Genomic DNA, 14,267 nt, shown 5'->3' on the forward strand with positions numbered 1-14,267 from the left:
CAATCAATAACTGGGTCCCCTGTTATGTACATTAGACGCCATTGTTTTTCTATGTGGAAATCGAGCTTATTCGCCACATCGTAAAATGAAAACAAATAGGCCTAACACAAGTTTCATGGAGTAATTCAAAAATCTAAACTATAGGAATTTTATATATCAATCAAGGGATCACCGTGCCACTTTTGGCCATCATTGGTTTAGAAGTGAGGAAGTTTATACGGTGCGAAGTGTGCAATCTCTTCGGTACATTAGACGTCATTGTTTTCTATGGGAAATCGAGCTTTTTCGGCACATCGTAAAATTAAAAATACATCTGAAAAAACCCGTTGGTAGAACTTTTTCATTTCGCTATTATTTCTTACAATATTGGAGATTACATCTCATGGAGCTGAACTTAAACTCTATTGTTCCGTTTATTCATTCATTTATTTATTTATTTATTTATTTATTTATTTAATTTATTTATTTATTTATTTATTTATCTATTTATAGTTTCCTCTTGATTTTATAAAATGACGAGTTTACGATCTTTTGTGCTGTTTGCTGTGTTTTCACCTATTTTTGCATGTGAGCATTATCACTTAGGTATTTTAAGAATTCTCCCATGAAATTATTGCCAAATATCATAATGGACGGAGCAACATATAAGAAAATGGAATCTGCAACCCGTTCATAAATATTTATCTTAATAGATTCCATTTGCAAAAAATCTGAAATCAATTGGTTAATCGGTCTTGTCCGACGCTTATTAGTCCACACGGACACCGTCCTGGGGGACTTCTAGGTTTGGTCATGTCCGTGCGTGCGTCCGTGCGTGCGTGCGTGCGTCCGTCCGTTCACGCGGATATCTCAGAGATGCCTGGAGCGATTTCATTCAAACTTGGTACAAGGATTACTTCATATGTCATACAGATGCACGTCGATTTGTTTTGTGATACGATCCAATATGGCTGCCAGGCGGCCATTTTATTACGATATTTTCATGTACAGAGCAATAACTCAAGCATGTTCCAACCGATTTTATTCAAAGTTGGTACAAGGACATTGACAAATGTCATAGCTGTGCACGTCAATTTGTTTTGTGATACGATCCAATATGGCCGCCAGGCGGCCATTTTGTTACGATTTTTTCATGTACAGAGCCATTACTCAGGCATGTTTCAACCGATTTTATTCAAAGTTGGTACAAGGACATTGACAAATGTCATAGCTGTGCACGTCAATTTGTTTTGTGATACGATCCAATATGGCCGCCAGGCGGCCATTTTGTTACGATTTTTTCATGTACAGAGCCATTACTCAGGCATGTTTCAACCGATTTTATTCAAAGTTGGTACAAGGACTTTGACAAATGTCATAGCTGTGCACGTCAATTTGTTTTGTAATACGATCCAAAATGGCTGCTGTGAGGCCATTTTGTTACGATTTTTTCATGTACAGAGCCATAACTCAGGCATATCTCAACCGATTTTATTCAAAGTTGGTACAAGGACATTGACCTATGTCATACATATATATGCACGTCAATCTGTTTTGTAATACGATCCAAGGCGGCCATTTTGTTACGATTTTTCAATGTCCTGAACCATAACTCAGACATGTATCAAGTGAATTCATTCAAAAGTATTTTTATTACAGACCTAATGAAGAGGACTCTATCCTCTCTGAGGACCTGTAATCAAAATACCCATTAACGAATGGGGACTGTGTCATCAACGATGACTTGTTTGGGTTAAAATCATGGGTTAAAATTGGCCTACCTAAGCCGTAGAGGGCGGGCTTCAAACTTAAAAATCCCTGTTTTTGAAGCGTTTTGACCAAATTTGACCGTTTTTTTCATGTCAGCCCATAGTTTTATAGGGTATGTCCGACCCGACTATAAAATTTAATTGCAAAAGTTCCGACAAATGAATAAATTACATATTTTTCCTGTTTTGTGCAATTATGGCGAGGGTCACCTACTTTGTTTTGTGGAGTAAGCTTATGCCTGAAACTTTTAGGATGTGTTGATCTTGACCAAACTAGATACTTTATTGTGAAAAAAGTAGTTTATTGTGTAAAATATCAAAAATGTTAGGATTTTCATGTTTCCGACATGGCCATATTGGGTTGTGGGCGCGAGCTTGGTTCAAAATTGACCTTTATCCTGTTGATATTGGGGATAAGCTATATGCGTTTTCAAGCTTATATCTCCGACAAAAGCTTGTGAAAATTTGGTTGCGATATCTCATCGTTTAAGTGTGGAAAAATACTATGTAAAATCATGTGATGTTGCCAGTTTTGATAGAATTTGGACTTTCTAATTTGGGGTCACGGTCAAAGGTCGGGTTTGGAAACTGGGTATCTTACTGCTAATTATGCATCTTTTTAAAAACACACAAGTTGTTTTTTTAAACACTAGATCTTTTTCTATCCAAAACTAGAAAGACTTTACATGTAAAAATCGACCTGCATATGAATATTTGACATACTTGGCGTATTTTGCGTACTCTAACCTTACTTCATCTTCTGGGTTACAATTTTGGCCATTTTGGGTCATGCGTGCGACCTTCGTTGAAGCGATATCTTTCAATTTGGGGATTATAGCTATATATAATTTTCAAGTTTATCTTTCCGACATTAACTGATGAACATTTGGTTGCGATATCTTACCGTTAAGAATGAAAAATCAAAGTAATTCCGATGCAATGTCGCTAGTTTTGATAAAGTTAAGATTTTGCTGGTTTGAAAACTGGGTGTTGTACCGGTAAATATCTACCTTTTGAAAGCACGCAAGTTGTTTGCAGGACACTAGCTCTTCCTCTGTCCAAAATTGGTAAGACTTTAAGAATCGACAGGCTTGCGAATATTAGACAGACTTTTGATCTTGGCGTACCCTGACCCGACTTATGAAAGCTAGGATTTTTCAGTTATGATGGCCGCGGATGGGCCGGCAAATTCTTCCTGTGCGTCAGTCAGAATAAGTAAGCCCATACCCATTGCACCAAAAAGATGAACCCCCTGTTAAGATGACAAAAATTTCATCACCCCTCCCCATTGTGTGTGAGTAAAGTTGCATTTATAAAAACCTATGGAGAGGGGGAGTGATAGAACGCAAAACGTTCTGAATTTTTTTTCAAGTGCCCCCAAACAAACTCTCAATGCGTTCAAATTCCCCTTCTGACTTGCTATAATTTTGAAAACCACCCTGAAAGCGATAGGACAGAAATTGCAGGTGGGTCTCAAGCAATTTTGAAGGGTCATGAAATTTCATGCATGCCTTTTGGAGAGAGTAACCATTTTTGCGCCACTATTAGAAGGCGAAGTGGCCGATATAGCGCTTCGTCCTAAAATATCAAATCATAAAACATGGGAGTCTGTTGGACAAACTATAAACATTTTCCAATAAAAACAAGCTATACCAGAGCATTATATGTTTGATAATTGCTTGAAATGGCAGGTAAAAAGTGCATGAGTATACAAAAAGATTTGATTTTTGAATTTCACTGATAATTTTGATTCGCTATGCATGGGAGTCTATGACAAAATTATGAGTAATTTTCTTCCAATACTTGTTCATATATGTTGGATAATTGACATAATTTTACTTGATTAGAATAGGATGGTTACAAGTGCATATGTGTTCAAGAAATTTGATTGTTGAATTTCACTGAAAATGTGGATCCACTATGCATGGTATTGACAGTGTTTGACTATGGATACAAATATAAATGATTCAAATAGGATGTTTGAAAGTTCAGATGTGGGCAACAATTATGATATTGGATTTCCACCTAAAGTATCATTCCACTTCTCATGTAGACTTGCTCCAAGTCTGTTGGCATACAAGTATCAAAACGCATAATAAATTGAAGGACTAACATCAATAGACCGTCGCGCTAAGTGGTAGGCTGTTGCGTATCGTGGGTTGAACGCTTTGGCCCACAGGTCGCTAGGCCAGCCAGTAATTCAGCTGCCGAGAAAATCCAGGCGACCGGGGGCCAGTGTACTTCTCATGGTAGTCTAGAGATAAACTATTGAATATTTTCCCTGACAAAACTTGTTATATCTCTATTATATAAGTAATAGGAATTGTGCATTGCCCTTAGCAAGCTCGATTTACATGAAGACAAGCCTGTATAGAGTTGCCTAGAACCAAGATGTTCATGTGACAGATAATTATACTTTTATTCATATGTACAGTTAAACGGCTTCAGAGAATGAATAAACATTTTAGCTTCCCTGAATATTTTTGAACACTGAAACTGCTCTTTGACGGGATACATACTAATGGAACCACGTGACCCCCTGTACTTAAAAAAAGACCCCCTCCCCTCCCCCCCCCCCCCCGTTTACAGTTTTCAAATTTAAGGTAAACCCCCCGCCCCGGATTTTGCCGGCCCAACCCCGGCTGTAATAACTGAACGCTTCCTAAAATGACACAAATTACTGTTTTATACTGGTTTTGCAGCATATTAGTGCCAAAAGCAAGAATTTCAAAAATTGTGTATAGGTCTCACAATGCAGTATGCCCATGTAGGGTCAACTAGCTTGGCCTTTGACCTTTTCGGGTCGAATTTTTATTTATCTAGTGACCTGCCCTGAAGATTTGGTTACCATATCTGACAAGAGATGTGAAAAATCTACTAAAAAGCAAATAAAATGTCATGCAGCTTGTAGCCTTGAATTGTCGAATTTTGGGGGTAAGGGAAGGTGTCAGGGGAGCATCCTTGTCCATATTTTCATTTTACCCAAGTTGTTTTGAATATACCGGTCATTCCTATACCCAAAACAGGTAGAATGTTTGGAATCGATGTGGGACATATTTTAATCTGGGCATACCCTGGCCCCACCCCTAAAATATGTCAATGTAGACCTACATAAGATAAGAAGTGCCCAGATACCATATTTTCCCTTCAAAAGGTTGGAGAGTGTTGCAGATGACGAGATTTAAGTATCTATATCCATTTTAGAGGAAGCAGGTGCAAAAAACTGAAAAAAAAAAATTATTCAAAGATTTTGTACAAGTCCGACATTACTATATACTTATGTTGGGTCTACCCAGTTTGGTGCCCTTTTGGGGTCGGACTTTTATTGATTTTCAAAAACATCATCTTGGTAATATGTCATGGGAGTTTGGTGAAAAAAATCTACTTGCAACCAATGCATATCTACACGCTGCTACTAAGCCTAAGAATGTGTGATTTCGGGGTAGAGGTCATGGGATCGGGTGAGTTACAAGGGTGCATTGGGCTCCTGATGCTTATTTTTATACAGCTAAATTGTTTTCACTGACTAGATATTATTCTTTCCAGAATAGGGAAATATTTGAAAATCGATCAACTTATAAATATTTTCAAGATTTTTAAACATAGGCATATACACAACAAAGTTCTAAAATATTACACCGAAGGGGGTAGATACTTATATGTAAGAATAGTTGTACTTGTCATGCATATTTTCATACAATGCAAGTTGATTTTAATACAGTATGCGTCCCTCTTATCAAAACTGGTAAACTTTTAAGAATTGAACCATGCAGTTATGAATTAAATATTTTACAGATTTTTCTACCTTGGCATACCACTCAAGGCCTACACCTCCAATATGGTGATTTTGAAGTACGGTTCATCGGGTAGGGGTAAACACAAGAGGGCATTCTGCTCCTGGTGCATATTTTCATACAGCCTTAATTGTTTACAATACAGCATTTGTTCTTCTTTCTTAAACAGTTAATTATTTGAAAATCGACCAATTTGTGAATATTTTACAATTTTTAAACTTCAAACACAACCGATTTTTCTAAAATAAAGCACATGTTAAGTATTACTGGATGGGGTTAGACACTTTGAAATTATTGTGCTCGTCATGCATAGTTTCGTACAAGGCAAGTTGTTTTGAATACGCCAGATAGTTGTCCTGTAAAAACTAGTAAAATATTAAGGTAGTATGCACCTCAAAAGTGAAAGACTTAAAATTTTGCTCAAAACTTTCCTCAATGAAGCATTCGATCATTCTCTTACTAAATCAAAACTAAAAATCAGGGGTCACCAAGCAAAATTTGGTACCAGACAGACTAATTAGGCCTACCCGAGATTTCGAAATTTAAAATGGCTGCTATCTCCATGTTAATTCTATGACGAAATAAATAAAATTAGATTTTCGAAAACTAAGACGATGAAAAGTTTTCTTACACCAAAAGCTTTAAAATGAAACCAACAAGTGGTAGATCAGAAAAGAATTGTAAAAGTTTGTGAGTCCGAATATCTGCCCCCGAAGCGCATTCCACCTTTAAGAATCGAGCCAGCTCCCAGTTTCCTATTCATATCCGATCGAATAGGGAACTGGAACTGTGAGCTAACTTCACACACCATAAAATATTAGTTTTATATCGATATTGTAACTTTTGAGTTTGATACTGTCGAAATAACCGTACTGTATCATGTTCCAACTTAAACTCGACTATTTAAATATCAGCGAAATCTGAGTGCTTGTTTTCAGTTTGACTGACTGTACAGTCCTACTTCTCTCGGCAAGGAAAGTACACAGAACACATGGATAATATTTTTAATCGACCATGACTTCACACAAAGTAGGTGTTGCGCAACTCGTCGTCGACATCATCATCATCATCATCATCATCATCATCATCATCATCATCGCAATTGCTCTACTGTTCCGGTCAGAAGGTGGATGTACCCTCTGGAGAGTGGAGGAGGGCTTATAATTGAACTAACGACGATTTACAAATCGATGAAATAATCTAGGGAGGGTCTGAACGAATACAGTATTAAACGTCATAAACGTCATATTCTGTGATCGCTAAAATTTCACGTTGATTTTGTTGTTAATGTTAATGTTTTGTAGCAAAGTAAGAAATACACTTATGCCAAAATTGCATCCAATTTATTATAGGCCTAATCGTGTTAAAGAGCTACATCTGTGGCCACAACCATTTCCTATCACTTTGTTTTCAAAAAATCATGAAGTTTTAGCCATGCTTTCTGTAACCAGGCCGCTGAGCAATATTATTGCTTAAAATCCTTTTTGAATTAAAAACGGTTTGAGAAGGAACCGTTGTTGTGACCAATTGGAAATGAATGATTCTGGTCTACTTACAGGGAACCCAGAAATCTAGTCGTCGTTGTTGTTGTTGTTGTTGTTGTTGTTTGTATTGTTTATGTTTACATTAGTTGTGAGGTTGTTGACCAATAATCTTCAGCGAACATATTTACTGTGTTGTTGCTTCAAACGTAAAGTAGATGTCATAAGAAACAGTACAAGGACGCTATCATTATTTGACCCGATGCGCCTCTCTGCAAACGTATACACTCTCTCTTTGTAAGCTTACACATGGGTAGGTGGCGCTAACATCAATAAATCACTTTAATCACTTTATTGCATAACAACACACTTCGGAAAGTGCGGTATAGCAAGGACAAAACAAAACATTGCATATATAAAACATTGTGTCTATGTCTTTACCTGCAGCTGCTGGGGAAACATAGTATTTGTAATATATTTCATGAGAGACAGCGTATCGCCTGAAGTTAAAATGTACAAAAACTTATCTCTTTCATTTAAACTATCAAATATTGGATAATAAAACTTCATTGCAGAAAAGAGAACTTAGTAGAGGTGCCCAAGAGGTGACTGGAATGTTGCTCACGCTCATGTATTGGCGAAGTATCCGTCGAATTCGGCCGAAAATGACAAGAAACGAGCGTATATGAAGCAGATTAAGTATCAGGTATGAATTTTGAGAATGATAGGGAACGATCGACGGTTATATGATAGATGAACTTGCTAATTTTCACCGTAAAATCGAACGCGGAAGATGACATGGCATGGTCTTAGCCATTTGGTTTCCTGACTTTTTTCTTCTCAGGCATATGCACACACGTCTATCGGGGGGGGGGGGGGGGGGGGGGGGGGGGCGCGTAGGAGCAGAGCGGAATTTTAGAGAACAGGTGCTGTGTTTCTATCAACCAAATATCTCTCTCACTGTTTAATATTCGGTGACCCCTTGCATTTTCATAGAGACCAAAGGTTTTTTTAGTGTTTTTTTTATTTTGAAAAAGATACATTTATTTCAACATAGTCACAAATAAAACAAATCTACATAACTGTGAATGTATTTACTATGCGTCTTGTCTGAAAAAACAAATAATTAGCTGTTTAATTACAAAGATCATTATATGAACGCATTCAGGATGCATTCTCCTCCTTCAAGTCTTACAAGGCTTGAAAACTTTGTGATAAAATCCTCAGTTGTGTTCATCATCTCATAGATGAGGCCAAAGGTTGCACGGCGATCAGTTTCGGAAAGCGCCCTCTGCGCCGGCTCACCTGGTTTCGCGATACATTCGACTCACTGCTTTGAGTCTGTACTCTGCACTGGTAAAATGGCTGCCAAAAATGTGATCTTCTGCAGTCTCATGCTGTCTCTCTTAGCATGGGGCATTTTCGACTACATCCTGAATGTCGAGGAGAATGCATGTGAAATGACATGGATGTGGGAAAGACCCATGTATCTGGTAAGATTACCTCAGTAGTACCATGGAGCTAGAAACGGAAGCTTGCGTTTCTAGCTCCATGGTGGTACCACCAATCCTGGTTGAAGTCCTAGATAGCAGCGTAGAGGTAAATTTACCTCCATGATAGCAGGCACCGCTAGCGTTAGCTGCTGGAACTGGGTTGAAGTAGAACTGTTCGATCGATTTATTCGCGTGCACACAAAGGACTGATCAAAAATGGACTTGAGTTAACGTTGTTGACAATGGAAACCTGTACTTCTTTCACTGCCCTGATCATGAGCTCATCGTGCACAGCACGGTTACTTACCAGTTACCTCACGCAAGCATTTGCTTATCATTGCATAATAGTGTGTTCCTTGCCAAGCTATCACAGAGTACTATATTTGCACAGTGAGATATGCGCAAACTCTGCTACCTCGATGATTCTCAATATATCTTACCTGACCCATTCTGAGCACAAATATGCCATAGGTCAAAATAGAAATTGTTTGAAGCACAGAGTCCCTATGGAGGGATGTGTCCACTGTCTTTCCTCATGCATGAGTTTGTGTCAAATCCACTTTCTAATACTTCAAATAATTTTTCCTGGCGCTGCATAATAAACATTTCCTGTGTATCTTGTAGAATGTACCAGGCCTACCGCAGAAGGTCAAGGACAAGTTTCCACAATATTCTTTGCATCTGTATGGAGAGGGAGCTTATGCTAAACAATCGGAGTAAGCACCATTTTTTTTATTTTTAATATTTCTAAACATGTTATTGCGTTTACACTCTTCTTGCATGCTGCAGCCCAAGATTTTCCCAGACAATATTTTGAGTGAAAGTTCAGTAGTTAAATTCCTCTTGACAAATCTTTTGAGGAGAAATGAAAGCCACAGCAGTGGAACTTGTCAGAGAATTTATAACGGCTGATCAGCATGTTGGTGTGGAAAGTAATACAATTAGGCGGAGAAAAATAAAAAGTTTGTTTCTCTTCCTAGACATATTGCAAAAATGATGTGGTGATGCAGGATTTTTTTCTCTCAATTTTGTTATTCTTAAACCAACAAGAACGTGCAAAACACATGAAAACAACATAGGAATGCACGCAGAGATAAATGCACATCAGTGTTGCTTTAGTATTTTTGTATAGCAACAGGTCTGTGGTTTGACTTTGTGGCAATGCAACAGTTTTGACAGCGTAATATAACAGTGATATATATGTACAGTTCTGAATGGAATGTTAGTGTCAGTTATTTTATTTACAGTTGTGTTTTATACAGCACTATGTTATGCACAATCGTCGTGTATTTTTGTGTTTATTTTTTTCATTTCCTCATGGGCAGAAAAAAAAAGGTTGACGTGACAGGTCTGAATTGATGCATGTGATGATTAGAAACAAACTTTTTATTTTTCTTGGCCTTAATGACTATTTTTACGGTTTCAAACTTTATTGTTACCTTTGATGTACTGCTGTACTCAGCTGTGTTGCCATGGTTTTATGCGAAAAAGTCTGAACATTTAAAACAAGGCAGAAAGCTGCATCCCGGGAGAAATTATGTTGTTTCCGTGGGTTTGTTTTTCATCACTGACCCTTTAATTTTGCAAGATTGACAAATTGTTGTCAGCATTAATGATTGATTAAATCTGTTCAGCAATATGGCTTTCAATAAGAAGGTGAAAACCCATCTGAAAAACTTACTGGTACATACAATATAGTATGACCTTTCACCTATTGTCACATCATTCCAGATAGCATGGCAGATCTAACAACCACAATTAAATAGTGCAATATTTGATATCCTGTATCTACAATGAAATCATAAAATAAAACAGTGGGCATCTTTTCACTCCGTCCATAGTGTCGTGACAGCCGTAATGACCATAGCAGTGATATTTTTATTTCAATAGGAGTATGAAGTTGAAGGGTATACCAGTGTTGTTTATACCAGGAAATGCAGGCAGCTATAGACAAGGTAAGTAATGTGTAGACAAAGTCACGAAACAGATTGATAAATATGATATAATGCAAATATCTTATGACAAGGTTAATGATATCATACCAGTATATTGATAGTGCAAATACTGCACCCTGATTGGTCGAGATGTGAAAATGACTGTGCTGTATTCCCTGTATAGCATGGTTTGAACGGGTATGAGCTCTCAGCTAAAGAAAAATTCCCTTTTGGTGTTTCACACCAGAATTTCAATTTAATATTATGATATAATAGCAATAAACCACCTCATCAATGGTTATACCACTTGATTTTGACCAGTTCCCTCCATATATACACTCGCTATCTCTCATGCAAATATGTTGTGAACTGGTCACAATCTCATGTTATGTGGTCGCTGGGCGCAGTTTATTGCCTAATTATACCATGAAGGCATCACTAAGATTATTGTCAATAATATGTGTTACCATGAAGGCATCACTAATACAAGTTCATTCAATACATACACTCACTATCTCTCATGCAAATATGTCGTGGACTGGTCACATTCTCTGCGGTCGCTGGATGCAGTTTATTGCCTAATTATACCATGAAGGCATCACTAAGATTATTGGCAATATAATATTTGTTACCATGATGTAAAACTACAGATCACTGTTTTAAAATTGGTCTTCTTTGCAAAATATGTATTGTAAAATTGGAAGACTCATCCATGGTATTACGTGACTGTTTACTTATTGAAGACCGGTAAAGTAGTAACTTTTTGATATAGAGATGTGGGGACTGTATTTGGTAATATTGGGAAGGGGAGAATGCTTGGAAAGCACAATGGTTAAAAGATTGATTATGGTAGTATGCACCTCGAAAATGAAAGACTTAAAGCCACAATAGCTTCAAATTTTCAACCAAAGTTAATTTGTGTAAATATATTAACTGAAGGACATATACAGAAGTATCACTACTCGCTGATTTGGGAATATGCCAAGTTTTTGAAAAGGGCGGGAAATGAAATAATGTTAAAACTTTTGAATTTACATGCCACTTTCAACACCTATGACAATGGTTTATACACTTTTTCAGTCTTTAATGAGTCTTATTCAAAGAAAATGCTTGGAAAGCTGAGGCTATGTTGAGATCGGTTTATTAGACATTAGTAGCTATTGAAGCTTTAAGCTTTTGCTCAGACTTTCCTAAGTGAAACTTTCGGCCATTCTCTTACCAAATCAAAGTTTGGTACTAGAGAAAAAAATTACCAGACATTAACCAATATTTGATAGTCGAAATGACCGCCATCCCTGTATTAACTCTGTAGTGAAAAATAAAATTTTCGATTTTTGAAAAACTCAGACTGTGAAATATTTCTTACTCTAAGAGCTGTAAATGAGCCCCCTCAAGTGGTAGATCAGGAAAGAATTGTAGAAGTTTTGGAGTCAGAATATGTGTCTATGAGGCGCATTCATCCTGAAAGAAACAATCACGAAGAAAGCTCAATATATCAGAAAGTATGTGAGATTGTATGAAAATAATAAAATTACAGGGTCGCGGCCAGACATAATGAAAACAAACAAAAAGATATTCTTAATAAAATGGCATTTCATTGATTGTGTCACAGTTTGTTTGTTTAACCTCTTTGTTGATTTCAGTGCGATCGCTTGGATCTGTAGCTTTGCGAAAGGCAGAGAGGTCAAAACATCATTTTAATTATTTTGTTGTCAATCTGAATGGTGAATTGTCTGGCTTGTATGGAGGATTCCTGGACAGACAAACCGGTGAGTCAGTGTGCAGTTTGAATTTCTCTTCATGTAAAATTATTCTATACTTAAAGGCTAGTCAGGAAACTTACTTACCAGACTACAATGTCAATGGAAAACAAAAGGCTATGACACCTCCATACTCCTCTTACAGACCAAAACAAACTTGATCCCGGGGATCGAATCCCAGGCCTTTAATTGCCTTGGACAGATAAACTGCAGAGGGAGAGATGTTCCACAGTGTCATAATCAGTAAATGATGGTTGATCTAGAACTACATGCTGCAGGACTATTTATTTTGCAATCCCTGCATTTATACATTTTTGTCGTAATAACATCCCAAACATCATGTTTTATTCTCATAAATGAGACTGTAGAAATGTGAAGATAAACTTCTCACCAGATCAAAAAGAATTCAACATTTTTCTCTTTCCACGCTTTTTACAGAATATGTGTCACAGTGCATCAAGCACATCCTGTCCCTGTACAAACACTCAAAGTATCCACCTAAGTCTGTCATATTGGTGGGACATTCAATGGTGAGTATGCAGTTTTGTATTGGTTCAGCTGATCAGAAAATTGATGAATCCTTTGTCCAAGAAAGGCACGATGTCACATTTAAGTTTCACACTTATGCCTTGCCACTATTGTCGGGATAATTTTTTGCAATCTATCCAGAAAGTTAGAATGGACTATTATGCCATTTTGCAAAAGTTTCAGCAATTTTTCTGAAATCCAATGGCAATCTAAATCAGTATTGAACAGCGGGTGTACGGAGTTATTTTCATTGAACTAGTGATTGAAATTCGACAGTATGTTTGATGACATCTTACGAATTTGTATGGTAATTGTATCATATGATGTTTTTGTACGCCCTCAATTGTTATTTTGACCTTTTGTTGAGTTTTAATTAAAATATTTTGATGATGCAATCAGACCATATCTACTTCAGTGACCTCTTTAACAGTGTTGTGTATGAAAACGCTGAATCCTTTATTCTCAAGGTCAGCAAACTTTTGTTTGTTTCTCACACTAGGGTGGAATCATTGCACGCGCTCTGTTCACTCTCCCTGACTTTGACCAATCAACAGTGCACACAATAATCACCCAGGCAACGCCACACAGAGCTCCAGTCATCGAGGCGGACATCTACATCGCTACTTTTTACAATAATGTCAACCAGGTAAGTTGCAGCCGTTAGAATTCTGCCACTTTCCAAATTTGGTACAGTCGTTTTCAGAGAGAAGAAAAGAGAAAGAAAATATGAAAAGCTCGCCACTTACATATGCCCACTGTAGACCTATCAGAGAAAGAGAAATTACCCTACAAAAAGAAAGTGTGACTCCTGGTAGGGATTATTATTCGTGTTATCAAAGTTACTGGACAGATTTTGTTATATCTTGAGAACATGTAGCTTTGGGATTGAGTAAATCCAATGATCAAAGGTGCGGTACCACCTTGTGTTTTGCTTGAACCATTGAATTTACCATTCTGCATTTCCTGACCGACCAGTAAATGATGATGGAGTTGTATGATAAAGGATACTGACAGGAGATCTCCCTGGAAAGTCTTGGCAAAGTACTTGAAAATGAAATTAGTCCTGGAAAGTCATGGAAAATCGATGATCCACCCACAATTTAAAAAATGACATGATGATCAGTTGAGATATTGTAAAAATTATATGTTAAATGAGATATAGAAATGAAACATTGTTAAAATGATGTCTGAAAAATGGTATTTTGGACCTTAAAAAGTCCTTGAAAATTTCTTAAATGTCCTTCAATTTTAAGTGACTTTGAGTGTATGGACTGTATTTAGATCTCTACTGCAGTTTTATGAAATGTAGATGAGTTTTTCCATAACTCGGTAGTTCTACTAAATGTGACTGATACTTCACAGTACTGGATGATGAACCAAAACAGCACACTGAGAGATGTTACTGTGTTATCAGTCGGCGGTGGAGAGAGAGACATCCTAGTCAGAGCGGGTTTGACATCGACACAGAGTGTCCTTGCTGAAGACAGGAGTGTCAGTGCTGTGGTGAGTCTCTCAGTAAATCCTCTCTG

General features: G+C 37.3%; 1 protein-coding gene across 1 annotated transcript in view; it reads left to right on the forward strand.

The window, feature by feature from the left end:
* Positions 1-8,330: 8,330 nt before the first annotated feature.
* Positions 8,331-14,267, forward strand: part of LOC139151505 (GPI inositol-deacylase-like) — a 29,262-nt gene continuing 23,325 nt past the window's right edge. The window contains exons 1-7 of the mRNA XM_070724365.1: positions 8,331-8,516; positions 9,141-9,232; positions 10,407-10,471; positions 12,094-12,219; positions 12,649-12,740; positions 13,238-13,384; positions 14,101-14,241. Coding sequence (XP_070580466.1) covers positions 8,385-8,516; positions 9,141-9,232; positions 10,407-10,471; positions 12,094-12,219; positions 12,649-12,740; positions 13,238-13,384; positions 14,101-14,241 — 795 coding nt within the window. The 5' untranslated portion in view covers positions 8,331-8,384. The remainder of the gene's footprint in view (positions 8,517-9,140; positions 9,233-10,406; positions 10,472-12,093; positions 12,220-12,648; positions 12,741-13,237; positions 13,385-14,100; positions 14,242-14,267) is intronic.

This window comes from Ptychodera flava, chromosome 15, assembly GCF_041260155.1.
Source record: "Ptychodera flava strain L36383 chromosome 15, AS_Pfla_20210202, whole genome shotgun sequence".
Lineage (NCBI taxonomy): Eukaryota > Metazoa > Hemichordata > Enteropneusta > Ptychoderidae > Ptychodera > Ptychodera flava.